The sequence below is a fragment of the Panthera pardus genome, unplaced genomic scaffold, assembly GCF_024362965.1.
Source record: "Panthera pardus isolate Hobbes unplaced genomic scaffold, ASM2436296v1 HiC_scaffold_16, whole genome shotgun sequence".
Classification (NCBI taxonomy): Eukaryota; Metazoa; Chordata; class Mammalia; order Carnivora; family Felidae; genus Panthera; species Panthera pardus.
In genome coordinates this window covers 10,758,074-10,773,442 of record NW_026526721.1, presented here as the reverse complement: position 1 = coordinate 10,773,442, position 15,369 = coordinate 10,758,074, and the positions used below count along the sequence as shown (strand labels likewise).

At 47.1% G+C, this 15,369-nt stretch overlaps 1 protein-coding gene across 3 annotated transcripts in view; it reads right to left on the bottom strand.

Moving 5' to 3' along the window:
- Positions 1-305: 305 nt before the first annotated feature.
- RCAN1 (regulator of calcineurin 1) overlaps positions 306-15,369 on the bottom strand; it is a 100,911-nt gene continuing 85,847 nt past the window's right edge. For 2 of the 3 annotated variants that reach the window (XM_019420270.2, XM_053903099.1), the window contains exons 2-4: positions 8,703-8,876; positions 4,882-5,041; positions 306-2,076 (exon numbers count right to left, since the gene is read on the bottom strand). In XM_019420270.2, coding sequence (XP_019275815.1) covers positions 1,904-2,076; positions 4,882-5,041; positions 8,703-8,876 — 507 coding nt within the window. In that variant the 3' untranslated portion in view covers positions 306-1,903. Of the gene's footprint in view, positions 2,077-4,881; positions 5,042-8,702; positions 8,877-12,101; positions 12,284-15,369 lie in introns of those variants that run through there. The other variant, XM_019420271.2, reaches the window with a different exon arrangement.

Genomic DNA, 15,369 nt, shown 5'->3' with positions numbered 1-15,369 from the left:
AAAGACAGCTCCTCCTATGACCGATCAGAAACGTTGTTGCTTATTGGAGCTGGTGGTTTTGCTGGGCAACAGGGTGTTCCTCGTCTCCCTCCACAAAGCAAATACCCAGACTCCCGATTTCAGTTTTCTCCATTTTCCGCTTTACTAGGTGATACACAGTTAGTGCGGTTAACCCTCCACGAACCACAGGAAAGCATCACACGTTTCTCAATGGCAGCTGACGAAGGAAGGAGTCCTTTGGAGACGGCAAGGTTCACAGGGTTCACAGACCGATCATCAGAAATAAAAGGGCACAGAGATCAAGCTTTCCGTAAAGAGGATATTGTGTTGATTTATTATAGACTGCAGTTAAAAAAAATATTTTGAGGTTAGCCTCTCCAGTTTAAAAGCACTTAGCCAGGAACACTTGAACAGCTAGGCAATGGTCTCTCCCTCACGGCCCCCCAACACCTCACCAAGTACTGTAAACAGGGTTTTGAGAACATCCCGTCGATTTCTTGACACGAACAACCTAATGCCTTTGCTTCTTAAAGAAAACCACCTTCCAAATTTCCAAAGCATGCACTGTTACTGGGCGTTAGGGATTTCAAAATGACAAATTTCGTTACGGTGTTGTAAGGCCAAAATAGAATACCTGTTTACCAGACACACACATTACGACCAGAAAAAAATTACAGACGTTAACCTAGTGTAACAATTCCATCAGGAATCAATGGGGAAAAAGGCACTGAGTCCCTAGCATTCCACCACATATCTACTATCCACTTGACATGCTTTGAATTCAAGTCCTGTCCGACATTTAACAGCGTTTTCTACAACATACAAGTCACAGGTAGGGTAATATTCTGACACTACAATTCCACTGCCGTATTTTTCACCCGAGTGTACAAATGGGACTGAAAATATGCTATCGGCTTTATTTACAGGTTTCTCTCGATGTTTTAGTGGGGTTAAAAAAACAAAAATCAACTATCTCCACCAACGGTTCCCCAGAAAGGTATTTTGGCTACGATTCATGTGTACGAACCACCACGGAAAAGAAAGAAATGGAACCGATGTCTGACCCCAAACACCTAACCTAAAATTTCTCACCCACTAAATGCTGGCAGTGAAACTGCTGTTCTCTGCACTTTACCAAGTGAAACTCTACGTGGGAATTTCAGATCGACTTCTTTTGTCAAAGCACAAGGGCTATGTTGCAATGGATAGGATGCTGAATGAACGTATTCCAGGTGCATTCCACGTGTGAGTGCTGTCGCAGAGAAATCATGAATCTGGAAAGGTGATCGGTTGTTCAAGCTTTCCTATCTTCCCAAAAGATGTAACACAACAATGGCATAACTATACACAAACAGAGGTTAGTTCTGAAAATCCGTAATATACATGCACAAACATTAGAACGTGATGGGGAGAAAAATGAAACACTACAATTCCCACACTGCATTGTTGCTTCCACAGCCTTTCTGCACCGGCCGCTTTGTGGCTTCGCGGTGCCTTTTCCTACCAGTAGAGAGAGTCTGCCCATTGGGCTGGTTGGAAACAGAAGGTTCTCCCCACACCCAGGGATCAAGCCGCCCTTGACAAAAGACAGAACCTACCAGAAAAGAACAAGTACAAAACACGATCGGTTATCGGTTTTCTCGAGACGTGCCCAAATGTCCTCGTGCGATCACCTTAAACTTCAGTGATTGGCCCAGGACATTCCCGGAAGCCATGAACATTGACGGATGCCCAGCATTAGAACCAGAGGACAAAGCCTTGATTCTCTTCTGAGCAACGCGAACTGGAATTTCTGCCGCAGCGATCACGGCTGCCACCTCCCCAGTCGTGAGCGGCCACTTGCACAGAAAAAGATTCCTCTCCGTGAGTGTGATTCGGAATACTTCTTCCTCCGGGCGCCAGTTCAGCTTAAGTGGAGAGGCGTATACTCTGGCCTTCTGGTCTGGATAATTTTTGGTTTGGGTCTCTTCATTCTTTCCGTCTCCTCCTCCTCCTCGTTCTCCTGATCGCTCTCACAGACGTGGACCACCACGCTGGGGGTGGTGTCGGTCGCTGCGTGCAATTCATACTTTTCCCCTGGGGAAAGAAGAGAAATGCAGGGTAACTCGGGCAAGGACCGGAGAGCCAAGAAACAAAAGCAAACGGAAGAGCATGTATGGGTCTGCTCGGCCTGGCTTCTGCGGACGTTCAATGGGGACCGAGGGACACAGCCAGATATGCTCTGGATTGGTATTTCTTTGGTGGCTCTAGTGGGGAAAAAAAAAAAAAATTACACACACACACACACACACAGAGTCACCGTTATATATTATTCTGCTTTCAAACACTGAATCCAGGCATATGAAAGCAACGGAAGGAGGATATTTTTTAATGACACTTAACGTGTCCACCAGGCCTCCTAAAATACCCAGATGGCTTCCCCATTGTGGTGCGATGTGTTCGGGGAGACAGTACACGAATAAAACGCGTTAGGAAAGGACATCGAGAGCTTCCGTCTTTTTTAAGTTTATTTATTTATTTTAAGAGAGAGAGAGAGAGAACTCATGAACTGTGAGATCATAACCCAAGCAGAAATCAAGAGTCGGGGGGCACCTGGGTGGCACAGGGGGTTGAGCGTCAGACTTCGGCTCAGGTCATGATCTCACGATCCGTGAGTTCGAGGCCCGCGTCGGGCTCTGTGCTGACAGCTCGGAGCCTGGAGAACTGCTTTCAATTCCGTGTCTCCCTCTCTCTCTGCCCCTCCCCTGCTTGCACTCTGTCTCTCCCTCCCTCTCAAAAATAAGTAAACATTATTAAAAAAAAAAAAAGAAATCAAGAGTTGGATGGTTAACCAACTGAGCCACCCAGGCACCCCATGAGCCTCCCTCTTGAGGCTCCCACCGAGGCGGTTCGCACTGGAGACAGGCCACAAAGGGGGCCCACACGTGGCCTGTGATTCCCTCCACTCAGGACCTGGAGCCCGTGCGAAGGCACGTCCCCTCGCATTCCTGTGACCCTCCACGGCCTCCTCCGAGAAATGGGATAATTATGGCACTGACCTCACAGAGCTGCTCAGGTAAGTACAAGCTAAGTGCCTGGGACCTGCTGCATGGTCCACAGGCCCGTTAAGTGTCACCTGGTTTTACTAATGTTGACAAATAGGGCGCGGATCCTGACTGGTGGGAAGCGGGGAGTAGTAGAAATGCTAGGATTTAAGCAGGTGGGGAGGGGGGCGGTTTGCTTCGGCTGGCTCCGCCCCCTCAGGGTGCAGAGGTGGGTTTTCCTTCAAGTTCTGTGTGTTCTTCCCCAGCCGGATTCCAGACCTTCCCGCCCCCCGCTGCTTTGGGGACGCCTCTGAACACAGAAGGCACTTTTCCTCATAAGAAAGGAAATTGCCTGTTCTCTATCTGGAACGTTCATGGCAATTGCATCTGAAAAGGTGAGTGAGCCTCAGTTCTGTCAGGGAGGGAATTGAGGTGGAAGGTCACGAGATCACGGCTGTCCGGTCAGGGTCCTTATCTACCTGCCCATCAGGGTCCAGAAAGCCTCAGTGTAGGGCCACATTTGCAAACTCTTTGCAATCCTGCTGGCGGCAAAGCACGGCCCAGTATGAGATCTGGTTCCAGCTCACTGTCACGTAAACTAAGGGCGAATGGATTGGATTATGTCTTTTCTGAAAGGGCTTCTCAAATCAGAAAGGAGGGGTAGATTCTGGAGTGGGAAGAACTGCCTTCAGCAGCACTCCTTGCCCTTGGAGGAGTCTGTCACCTCCCCCAGCTGGAGGACCCGTTTCTTCTCTTGTCTAGCATCCCGGCAGACTCCAGCCCTCAGCTTGGCTAAGGCACCTCAGCCAGGAGCTCGCGCTTCCTCGGACTGGCCAGGTCCACCTTGACCTTGACACCACCAGCGGCAGTGAGTAGTGGGATTCTAGCTTTCTCCCATGGAGGCGATTTCCGCTGGGGGCAGTGTGTTCAGAAATGTAATCTTTTCAACACGAAACTGCTGATGGTCCGTGAAATAAAACCCTCAATCCAAAGGAGTATCATCAGATTTCTGGTCCAGAAGAAATGGTCTCAGTATTTGTTTGCTCTGTGGATAGGGCAGGAGCTCAAACTGCTTCACCCCAAGACGTCCTCACGAACCTGCCCGCTCGCTCACCCCAAACCCAGCAGGTAGGACAGGAACCACCAATATCGGATTGTTTCCAAAAATCATGTGTTGGGCGCAGCCTATGGGCCAGGCACGTTTTGAAGTGCTTTCTACACAACGGTCTCAACGTATGGCTCACAGCTCCACTGGGTAATACCCACTCTATGGAGAAGAAGACTGAGGCCAGAACACCTGTTATCTCCCTGAACACTCACACGTTCGTCCCATCGGAGGACTGAAGACTCTTCTTTCTCAGCTGGGGAGCACCCCAATGGGGCCAAGAGGGGGCGTGCATGACTGGGGCCCTTTCTTCACTACGCCCTACAGTTCCCTTGAACATTCAAAGGAGCAGGTGAGAATCAGACCAACCACCTTGACTAAAGATGAAATTTCTAACGTGTAGGGTGGTTTGTTTTCCCTTTCCAAGTCTAATTGCTCATTCTGGAGTGACAGGGCCTGGGGCTGGTGCTCAGTGGGTGACGGGAAGGATTCCCGTGACGCTGGCAACGAGGGGTCACGGTGCTTGGTACCCATGACCCGCTAAGGAATGAGGCCAGAGGCAGGCAGGTGTGCGTGTCCCCAGCAACCTGAGTTACAGTCGCAGATGAAAGCAACTAGAAACCATTCACAAAACACGCGGGAGGCCACGGTGGGGGGAGGCGCTCCCTGAGGCAGGTGAGCATCTCCGTCTGGGCCCGTGAACGCCACCTCTGCCCATCTGTCTCCCTGCTCCCACCCAAGAGCACCGCTTACCTGGCCCTAGCTTGGAGATAGCGTATAACAGATCATAATTTATGACAGGAGTAGCGTCTTCCACTTGTTTCCAACCAACGGGCGGCGAGGCAGGAGGAGAGATCAGAAACTGCTTGTCCGGATTCGGGGGGGCCAGGTGGGAACTTCCTATGTGTAACGTCTGAGGAGAGAAAAAAATACAGGCGCATGGTTTCTGGAGGACAGAACCCAAGCGAGGCGGCAGCGCTCAGTGACAGCTTGTGGAGGACAGGTGCAAAAGGACAAGCCTACGTCTGGGCGGCAGAACGCATGCGGTTCCGGAGGGGGCTCGTGACCCAGTCCGTATGGAGAAGGCAAAGGGGTGACGGCACAAGCATGGTTAGAGCGCCCTCCCAGGACTGGGACCCACAGGCACAGGGACTGCCAGGAATCACCACGGACCGAGACTGGTGGAAAAGGAGTAGCGTCGTAGTAGAAATGGACCAAGTAAAGCACTGTTGCTGACGCCACAGGGATCTCAGCCACTTCTTCTAGCTCCTCAGGTCACAAAGGCAGAACAGAGGCTCCAAGAGGCTAAGCGACAGCTCTAAGATGATACAGCCTCTGGGAGGGCAAAGTGGGGCTGGGGTCCCAGGGCCCCCGCCCACCCGGTGGTACCCCGCAATTCCCTTCCTCTGCGGTTCCAAATCAGATGCCAAAAGCAAAGAAGGAAAAAAAGATCCACCTGCCAGGAGATTAAAAAAAAAAAAAAAATACTATCTTGAGAATGCGAACTGGTACAGCCCCTCTGGAAAATAGCATGGAGGTTCCTCAAAAAATTCAAAATAGAACTACCCTACGATCCAGCAATTGCACTACGAGGCATTTATCCAAGGGATACAGGTGTGCTGTTTCGAAGGGACACATGCACCCCCATGTTTATAGCAGCCCTATCGACAATAGCCAAAGTATGGAGAGAGCCCAAATGTCATTCATCAACTGATGAATGGATGAAGATGCGGTATGTATGTATGTACATATCGGCAATCAAAAAGAATGAAATCTTGCCATTTGCAACGTGGATGGAACTAGAGGGTATTATGCTAAGTGAAATTAGTTAAAGACAGACGAGTATCATAAGACTGAATATGTGGAATTTAAGATACAAAAGAGATGAACATAGGGGAAGGGAAGCAAAAATAATATAAAAATAGGGAGGGGGACAAAACATAAGAGACTCCAACTGAGGGCTGCTGGAGGGGTTGTGGCTGGGGGGATGGGCTAAATGGACAGGGGGCATCGAGGAGGAACTTGTTGGGATGAGCACTGGGTGTGGTGCGTAGGGGATGAAACACTGGATTCTACTCCTGAAATCATTATTGCACTATATGCTAATGAACTGGGATGTAAACCTAAAAAAGTTAATTTAAATTAAAAAAAACTAAAAAATAGCATGAAACGATAACCCATGGTTCTAGTCTGGGCTTAGAAGTCCTCTCCGTGCAGTTAGAGGGCTGCCCAGAAAGATGTTGTATCAAAATCTTACCAGTTTGGGTTTTATTTGTATTTTAATCTCCCACCCCCCCCCCCCCCCCGGCCAAATTTTCACACTGAGCGTGCATTTACTTTAATAATCAGAAAAAGTGGAAGGACAAAGTCATTCTAAAGAGCCAAGGTCAAAAACCCGTGCTTTGCTCCGCCACCAGGGGGCAGCGCATCCTAGCTCTAATTTATACTTGAAGGGCCTGCAAGGTGGCCTCCTCCCAGGGTCAGGAAGTGTCTCCACAGGTTCCGCTCCTCTACTGGCCTGGGGAGCTCAGAGCCCCCGTGGGGACGAGCCATAACCAGAAAGCTGCACCCGAGAAGCTCCTTCCCCTTCCACGGCCAACCTGTTGGACCCCAGATGCAACAGCATATAGAACTTTGTGAGCTGCCTTGAAAATGGGTCACCTTATCATTGAAGGTCTGGAGGGTGGGGGAGAACCAGAAGGGTGGTGAGCAAGAGAAACGGCAAACCCATTCACAGCCCTTCGAGAGCGACCCGGGGCTGGGACTCCTGCCACCAGGAGGCTTTCTTCGCGTTTGCTACCTGTCTGGTTAACTCTTTTTTTTTTTTTTTTCCTTTTCCAGCCAGGCCTGGCAGCCTTGTGCCGACGTGGCTGCCTGCACTTGGCAGAAGGCTGGTTCTCCACCGAGGGAGGCTCGGGGCTGCTGAGAACCTGCACAGAGTGAGGCCCCGCTCAGGTCTGCTCTTGGTCTGAAACAAGTCAGTAGCCCTAACCCTTGAGCCAGTTCCTGGAAACATGCTGCACAAATCTTAGAGTGTTAGACTAGCCAGGCCCACAGCCTTGTACTCTTAACTACCACCCTCCTGAATGAGCAGGAAAGGTTATCCCAGCGCTACTCATCCCAAGGTCAAGGGCCATTTTGGAGGTCGCTTGCTTTTAAACACATGCTGTTGTTTGATTTCTTTCTTTTCTTTCTTTCTTTCTTTCTCTTTCTCTCTTTCTTTCTTTCTTTCTTTCTTTTCTTTCTCTTTCTCTTTTCTTTCTTTTTCTTTCTTTCTTTTCTTTTTTCTTTTTCTTTCTCTTTCTTTTTCTTTTTCTTTCTCTCTCTCTCTTTCCTCCCTTCCTTCCTTCCTTCTTTCCTCTCTCTTCCTCTCCCTCCCTCCCTTTCTTTTTTATTTTGAGAGAGTGAGAGAGAGAGAGCGTGCAAGCGGGAGAGGAACAGAGAGAGAGAATCCCAAGCAGGCTCCACGTTCAGTGCAGAATCCAACACGGGGCTCGATCTCAAAACTGTGAGATCATGACCTGGGCTGAAATCAAGAGTCCGGCACTCAACCGACTGAGCCACCCAGGCACCCCATGTTGATGTTTTCTTAAATAGGCGGGACATTCAAAATTTCGAGTATGAATTTTGCCTTCCTCAAAATGAATTCTTAAGAGTTTTTAATCAACCCAGCCGGGCACGTTGACCAGAAAGGCTGTCCATGATACACTGCTAAGTAAAAGAGAAGGCTGTAGTAATTCCATTTTTTTTTTTTTTTTTTGTGCAAGCAAATTAACTCATACTCATGCACTTGTGTGTTTGTATATGTGAAGGGGAAAGTGGGTGAGGATTCACACTAGATTTTCAAAGGTGGTTATGTGAGGCGATGGCTTTGAAGGGGGAGTGGGGAAATGTATCTACCTATTTAACTTTAGGGACTTTTGTACCATACTTGGATTGTTTCAGTTAATCCGTGTTGCTTTTGTCATTTAAGTGACAAAATAAACATGCTTAAAAAAAGGGTGGAGATGTAACAATGTTCACTGCAGGGTTATCTGTGATAGTGAAACATTGGAAAACAAGACAAATGTCTGACAGTAAAGACTGCTTAAATATGTCTGAAATATCTATATGGTAGAATATTACGTACCTGGAAATGATCTTATTAAACACATTTTAATGTTGTGGTAGAATGATCACGGATGATACACAGTGAAAAAGGAAGGGTACAGAATAAGATCTACTTAACAAATTTTTTTTTTTAATGTTTATTTTCAAGGAGAGAGAGTGTGAGCAGAGGAGGGGCAGAGAGAGGGAGACAGGGAACCTGAAGCAGGTTCCAGGCTCTGAGCTATCAGCACAGAGCCGGACGCGGGGCCCAAACCCACGAACCGTGAGATCATGACCTGAGTTGAAGTCGGACGCTTAACTGTCTGAGCCACCCAGGCGCCCCCAGGATATACTTTTAATTCCAACATTGCAATTGAAATGCGTATGCATTAAAAAAAAAAATCAATGTATAACATAATCAATGTCTAAGATACTTTTAAAAAGGGTGAGAGGGAGAAGCAGGTGTATCACTGCATTCAACTCACCTGGGCAAAATATAATTTCATTTCCTTTCCAAGAAATTCAGTCTTATGCAGCTGGAGTCTGGCATCCGCCGCAGATAAGGGGTTGCTGAAGTTTATTCTGACCCGTTTGAAGCTCTTAAAATACTGAAAGGTGATATCCTTGTCATATGTCCTAAAGAGGGATTCAAATTTGGCCTGAAAAGTAATAACAAAAATAAAAGGAGTTAAAATATACCCGCATAGGAGTCCTGACGACTACATCGCATTTCCACTTGAGGAAGGGAATTATTCGTGTCATTTCGAGAACACCCAACTTCTTTCTTAGACAAGAAAAGCCAGCCTTACCCCTTCAAGGAAGATTTGCTTTTGGCCCCTTTAAATTCTAATACAGGTGATTTTCTCAGAAAGTTAGAATGTAGGATTTCTTAAGTTTATTCAGTCAGCGAAACAATTACCAGTGGCAGAAACATTCTTTTGAAAGTAGGAAAGGAGGACATTCCAAGGATGTCCAGCTTGGTAATTTGTCACCCCCCCCCCCCCCCCCCCAACAATTCCTTATGTCCAACAACCTTCCCAGGCCTAGTGATCTCCCACCCCCACTACTCAACACAGGGAGTGGCTGTGTAGATCAGATGTTTCTTTAGGGCTTAAAAACACTGGAACTCATTTGAAAAAAACAAAACAAAACACTGGGGGGGTGCACCTGGGTGGCTCAGTCGGTTAAGCAGCCAACTTCAGCTCAGGTCATGATCTCGTGGTCTGTGGGTTTAAGCCCCGAGTCAGGCTCTGTGCTGGCAGCTCAGAGTCTGGAGCCTGCTTCTGATTCTGTGTCTCCCTCTCTCTCTCTGCCCCTCCCCTGCTTGCTCTCCGTCTCTCTCTGTCTCTCTCTCTCTCAAATAATAAACATTAAAAAATTTTTTCTTTTTAATTTTATTGCATTGGGAAACAATGAAGTTAATAAGAAACCCTGCATTTCTCAGGGTAAAGGAAGAGGTTTAAAAAGAAATCTCCCTATTATTTTCCCACTGAGTCTGTTACTTTTTAACTCTCTAAAATAATACTGGTTTAAAAATTAATGTACTACCAATGGACCCACTTCTTTCTTTCCTTTCAAAAAATTTTTTTACTTATTTAAATTCAAGCTAGTTAACATACAGCGTAGTATTGGTTTCAGGAGTAGAACCCCCACCCAGTGCTCATCCCCACCCAGTGCTCGTCCCAACAAGTGACCTCCTTTATGCCCAGCACCCATTTAGCCCATCCCCCGCCCTGCTCCCCTCCAGCAAACCCTCAGTTTGTTCTCTGCAGTTAAGAGTCTCTTACGGTTTGCCTCCCACAAATGGATCCATTTCTGCATGCGGGCTACAATGTATGTATATTTCTAGCTCTAGTGTTACAACACCTAGTGAAAATTACAGAACAGCATGAGTTCTTAGGATGGAAATGCCCAAGTCCAAGGGTGTTAGGCTTAGATTCAGGAAGGAGCTCATCAGCTTTCTGGGAGAAGCTGTGTGGAGAGTCCCCTGCTGGGCTGGGTCCTAGGGTGGTGGCTTTTGTGGGAGGGTGTGGGGCGAGATGGGAGACCACAGCGAGGTCTCAAGGCTCCAACCAGAGACCGAGTTGATAGACAGTCAAAACTTCCAGAAAGATTGTATGGACGGTGAGGCGTCCTACCCTCCGAGCCTTTTCTTCCAGACTGAACAGGAAGGACAGGTGGTGGGAAGTCTGCGCAAGGCAGAAAGGGCCGGCTGAGGGTCCCATTGGGGGAGGGGCGCGCCTTCTACAAAGGGGACCGAGGTCGAGGAGGAGGCGGGCGGGGCGCACCGAGTACCTTGGAAACCTGCGGAAAGCAGTTTCTGCAGAGGGGAGAGGGGACGCCTTACAAGAGAGAACATTTTCAAGAATGTTCAGTGCTAGAGAGAGGCAAGGGCATGGGACTTCCAGGCGCAAGAGGCTTCACGGGCAGGACAGGACTTGTGTTCCAGCGCGGGGGCGGGGGCGGTCAGCCCGTGCGCACCAGGCAGGTTGTTCCAAGGGTGGGGTGGTAACAACTCACCAACTTTCTCTCTCTGAATCCCGTGGCTTTGCTTTCGTTTATGCAAACCTCTGAGGGGTTTTGCAGAGGCAAAGAATGAGAAAAATGTTACACAGCAGATGCTCCCCAGAGGATTTCATCTGGCTGCTGGCGGACGTTTTCCCCACCTCTCTCCAGCGGGAGCTCAGGCAAGTTTCTGGCGCAGGGTCTGTGCATATATATTTGGAATTTTGCATGACCTCATCAATAGGCATTGTGACCCACTGTTTAGTTTTGGAGTTATGATTCAGAATTTAGGGGAGATGACTTTGAGGAATATTTTTAGAATACAAGTCAGGGCTCAGGACCAGACCACAAGAGAAAGCACAGAGTCTGTTAAATCCACATCACTATGACGCCATTCTCCAAAAAAAAAAAATAATCTTATTTGTTCTGACAGCTGGGATCTAGCTCTTATAGTTGCTGGACGCTGTCCCTCTTTGATTGAATAAAGAATGATTTTACTCACATAAGGCTAATATGAAATACGTAGCTTTTGTGGGATTTTCACACATAGAATGTGCTGATATCTCGTTCAGAAACCACAGTCCTAGCTCTCAAGCATCATACACACTCGTGCAGTTCAATTTGATTAAAAAAAAAAAAAATCCTTCACATGTCCCAATATGGCATGGGCTCTAAAGCCTATAGCGCGAACACCACTCCCCAAACACAACACACAGAACTCACTCATATACAATATTGGTAAAGATCAATTAGACAGCTGGGTAGCTACTGATGGAAATCTTACATCTTAATCGAATGAAGAAGAAAAGCACGGTGATTACAATGACTAATTATACTGATTACCACCAATGAGAGCTGCTTCCCCACACTTAAACTTAAGATATTTATCCAGTTTTATTGTTTGCTATGGCTGCATTTTCCCTAGCTAAAGGAAGCTGAAAACTTGAGGACAGGCCCTTGTAATTACCACAGACATACAAATAGCTTTGCGATATTTATTTCCTAAGATAAAATTACATTGTTCTGATCTCTAGATGTCAAAGTGAAACGCTCTGTTCACGGCCAGAAAAAGCTTCCGTCTAAAAGTTTGCTTACAACCTACACAGAATGAAAAATACAAACCATGTTAAAACGTTGCATTACTGATTGGTCAAGGGACCTGGATGTTGTCAAATATTGAGAGTTTTAAACATTCCTTCACAGTTAATCCCTCGGGCAACAGCTTTGTTTGATAAAGCACCAAATATTTTGGACTTATTTCAAAACCCCCAAACCCGCAAGACAGCCACATCACACCCCCGCAAATATTTCAGCTGCTAGTTCCAATTAACACAGTGCTTTGAAACCTCTCAAAAATCACATTATATTAGAAGCCTTACCCTGGTTTCACTTTCGCTGAAGATATCACTGTTTGCCACACAGGCAATCAGGGAGCTAAAGCTGTAGTTGAAGTTTCTAAAGTGCATCTTGCTTTCTTAGGGCGAAAGCACTAGCGACTCAGGCAGTCAAGCCCCAAGTGACGGTCCCTTGCAAGAGGCTGGAGGTTGTCGCTCCAGCAGGCCCTTATAAAGCACTGAAGTCCAGCCCCCTGGGAAAAAAAAGCACCGCTTCTAGAGCATCCTGTTTGGACAGCAAATTCCTGAGTCAAGTCCTGCATGCTTTTAGGCAGACAGAGACAGAGTGTAAGTTTCTACTGGAAAGAGGTGACGTCAACACCTTAGTCATTTTCCCTATGCTAATTAACTTTGCTTGGGGAGGATGGAAAAAACAGCCAAGGTTTGCCTTGCAGCTGCTTTATCAACTCCTCTTGCAACATAGTTTCCACTGGTAGTAATTCCATTCAGCCACTCAGACACCATGCTCCTCAGCTGAATGGGACCACCCTTCTTAAGATGGAAAATGTTACGGAAGAAAAATGAGGAAGGTCTCAGCAGTAAACAGTAATTAGCCTCTGGGGGAGTTTTGAGCCTTTGGGAAACCTGGAAACTCAAGCCTTGGCTAGTTGTTTGATCCCTGTAATTCCCTGAAAACCTCAATCCAAGTTTCATGTTGGGGTATTAGAGAAAACGTTTTGAAATCTTTCTTGGTCAATGAACTCTGTTTTTAAAGAAAAAAGAAAGTGGAATTCATTTTGAAATATGGCGCTTTTTTTCCACCCTAATTGAACTTTACTGGATGAATGTCCCCATTCTCACTTGTATTCCACAGTGGGAATGTGAGAAGAGCTCCTCAAGCAATCCTGGGATTCTTCACTGGAAAATTTTACTATTGTAATCTGGAAACCAGGAAGATGCAACACTTTGATCATTTTCTAGGAGCTACTAGATTCAGAAAAAGATACAAACACATTTTAGAGAATCTAGCTTCTGGAGTTGAGAAAAGAAAACACTGAGATCAGCTGTCCTGTTTTTGAGACACATAGACTGAAAGTTGCATTTTTCTTCTCATAGAAAAGGAAGAAGAAATGGAAGGAATGCATGCTACGGGTGGAGAGCGTACCTGAAAACGGGCCCCTTTTCAGGTGAAACATCTGCCCCTTCTTCCCAAAGGCTGCAACTCTGAGGTGCTGAGCACTTTTCCAGTTTAGATCCCTGTGGCAGCCTGGGTCCTCCGTCCTTCCCAATCTCCCCAGTTGCATTATCACCTAAAAGCACTCAAGTTACTTCTAAAAGCGTTGTCTAGTCCAGCGGCACACAGAGACACCTCCTAAGCTTCCAGAAGTTAACTAGAACTCTGCCATTCACATCTAAGAATTAACTTCAGAGAACCATTAAAGTTAGCCAATAATATTACAGTCTCCATTAATGGAGCAAAACGAAACCGGAGCATTTATCCCTCCAAAGGAGGAAAAGTCAAGTCTTCTTGGATGAATGAGCATTGCTTAATTTCAATGCGCGCTGCCTTACTGCCAACTGTAGAGTTATGTAAGAAACCAGTTATGGCGTTCGCTTTGCCAAATTACCCATAACTCCCAACCCGAAAAGATCTAAATGCGTATATTCTAAAACAGTTTGGAACACTGCGAATAGTACGGGTATGCCTCAAACCGCACGGGGATACGGTCGCATGAGGTGGTGCTTGGCGATGGGTAGCGTGTGTTTGGGCGTGCCGTATTTTCAGTGCTGTCGGCAGCCTGTCCCTGACACACGCACGTTGTGGCGGTGGTAGTGCGGGTATGGGAGGCGTTGGTGGGGGCGGGGGGGAGGCGCTAAGGGGAAAGAAAGGGAGGGGGAGGTAGGACACAGGAGCCTCCTCCAGAGAGGCTGGGGAGGGCTCTGAGGTGCACCGCCCCTCCCCCCTGCCCCCGCCACGTCCACGTCCACCCCATGGTCCCCCTCCACCCCCCACCCCCCTCACCCCCTGCTTTTTCTCTTTCTCCTGGAATCCACCTTAGCAAATAGAGTTAAACGGCGGTCAGAGGAGAAAGAAGAGGCAAATTTCTGCTCTGAAAAATAAATGATAAATGATTGCTCTCTCACTAGGCTGCCCCAAAAGCCTAATGTGTGATTCTGTACCTGCCTTTGACTTGATTTTAAGGTCCATTTGGATCAAATTGTGATCCTGAGTGCTCCCATGTTTACACCCAGAAGAGGCGCTCAAACCAGTGACCAACTGTAGGGGGGCTGAAAAGAATGCTTTTCGGCAAAACTCCTTGGGTCACAAAGTGACCAGGGCCTTGGACCAGAGAGGGGCACCTACGGTCCCCCAGCACCGGCTTCCTCAGCCACTGTGTGAGAGGCGTGGAGCAGATAAGGGTTTTCGAAGTACGTCACTGAGTGGCAAGGCTCCTTCATGGCGCTCCAGCCCTGGCTGCAGGGACGTTATAAAGGGATAGGACACCTGTCTCGTCCCTGTACCCAGAGGCAACACTGCTTTAAACGCATCTCAGTTTCCCTTCATCTGCTAATCTGACAGTTCTCATCAGGAATGCCCACTCTTCAGGGCAACTGGGTGGCTCAGTCGGTTAAGCGTCCAACTTCAGCTCAGGTCATGATCTTACGGTTCGTGGTCATGATCTTACGGTTCGTGAGTTCAAGCCCTGCGTCCGGTTCTGTGCTGACAGCTCAGAGCCGGATCCTAGTTCAGATTCTGTTTTTCCCTCTCTCTCTGCCCCTCCCCATGCTCTCTCTCTCTCTCAAGAATAAACATTAAAAAAAATTTTTTTTTAGGAATGTCCGCTCTTCAGCTGCGTGTCTATTATACGGGAACTTGGATTTCTAAATGTCCTATGCAAAAGCATTACATTGTAAACAGTGCCTGTCCTCATGGAGGATAAAAATTGTTCCAAAACAAGTATTAAAAAAAAGTAGACGTTCCTACATGTGTATCCCTTGTCATTTGGGAGACAAGTGCATTCCTGATTCTTGTTTGCTAGTCGGATAGAAGTGATTTGAAGAAAGCAGGGCCTAATGTCTCATTAGAGCTCTTGAGAAGCATACCAAAAATTGCACTTAAAATAGTAAAACTGACACCAGAAGTTGAAGAAGAAATGAAATGCTTTAGTCAACTGAAAGCTTTAGATGTTTTGCATTTCTTCCATTCGTGCCACAAAAATCCTAAATTCATCTCTTTAACTTGCAGTAAGAGCATATTTTCACTAAGAAGTTTTTTATTTTCAGGGAGGAAAAACTGAGGTTTAGGGTGAAT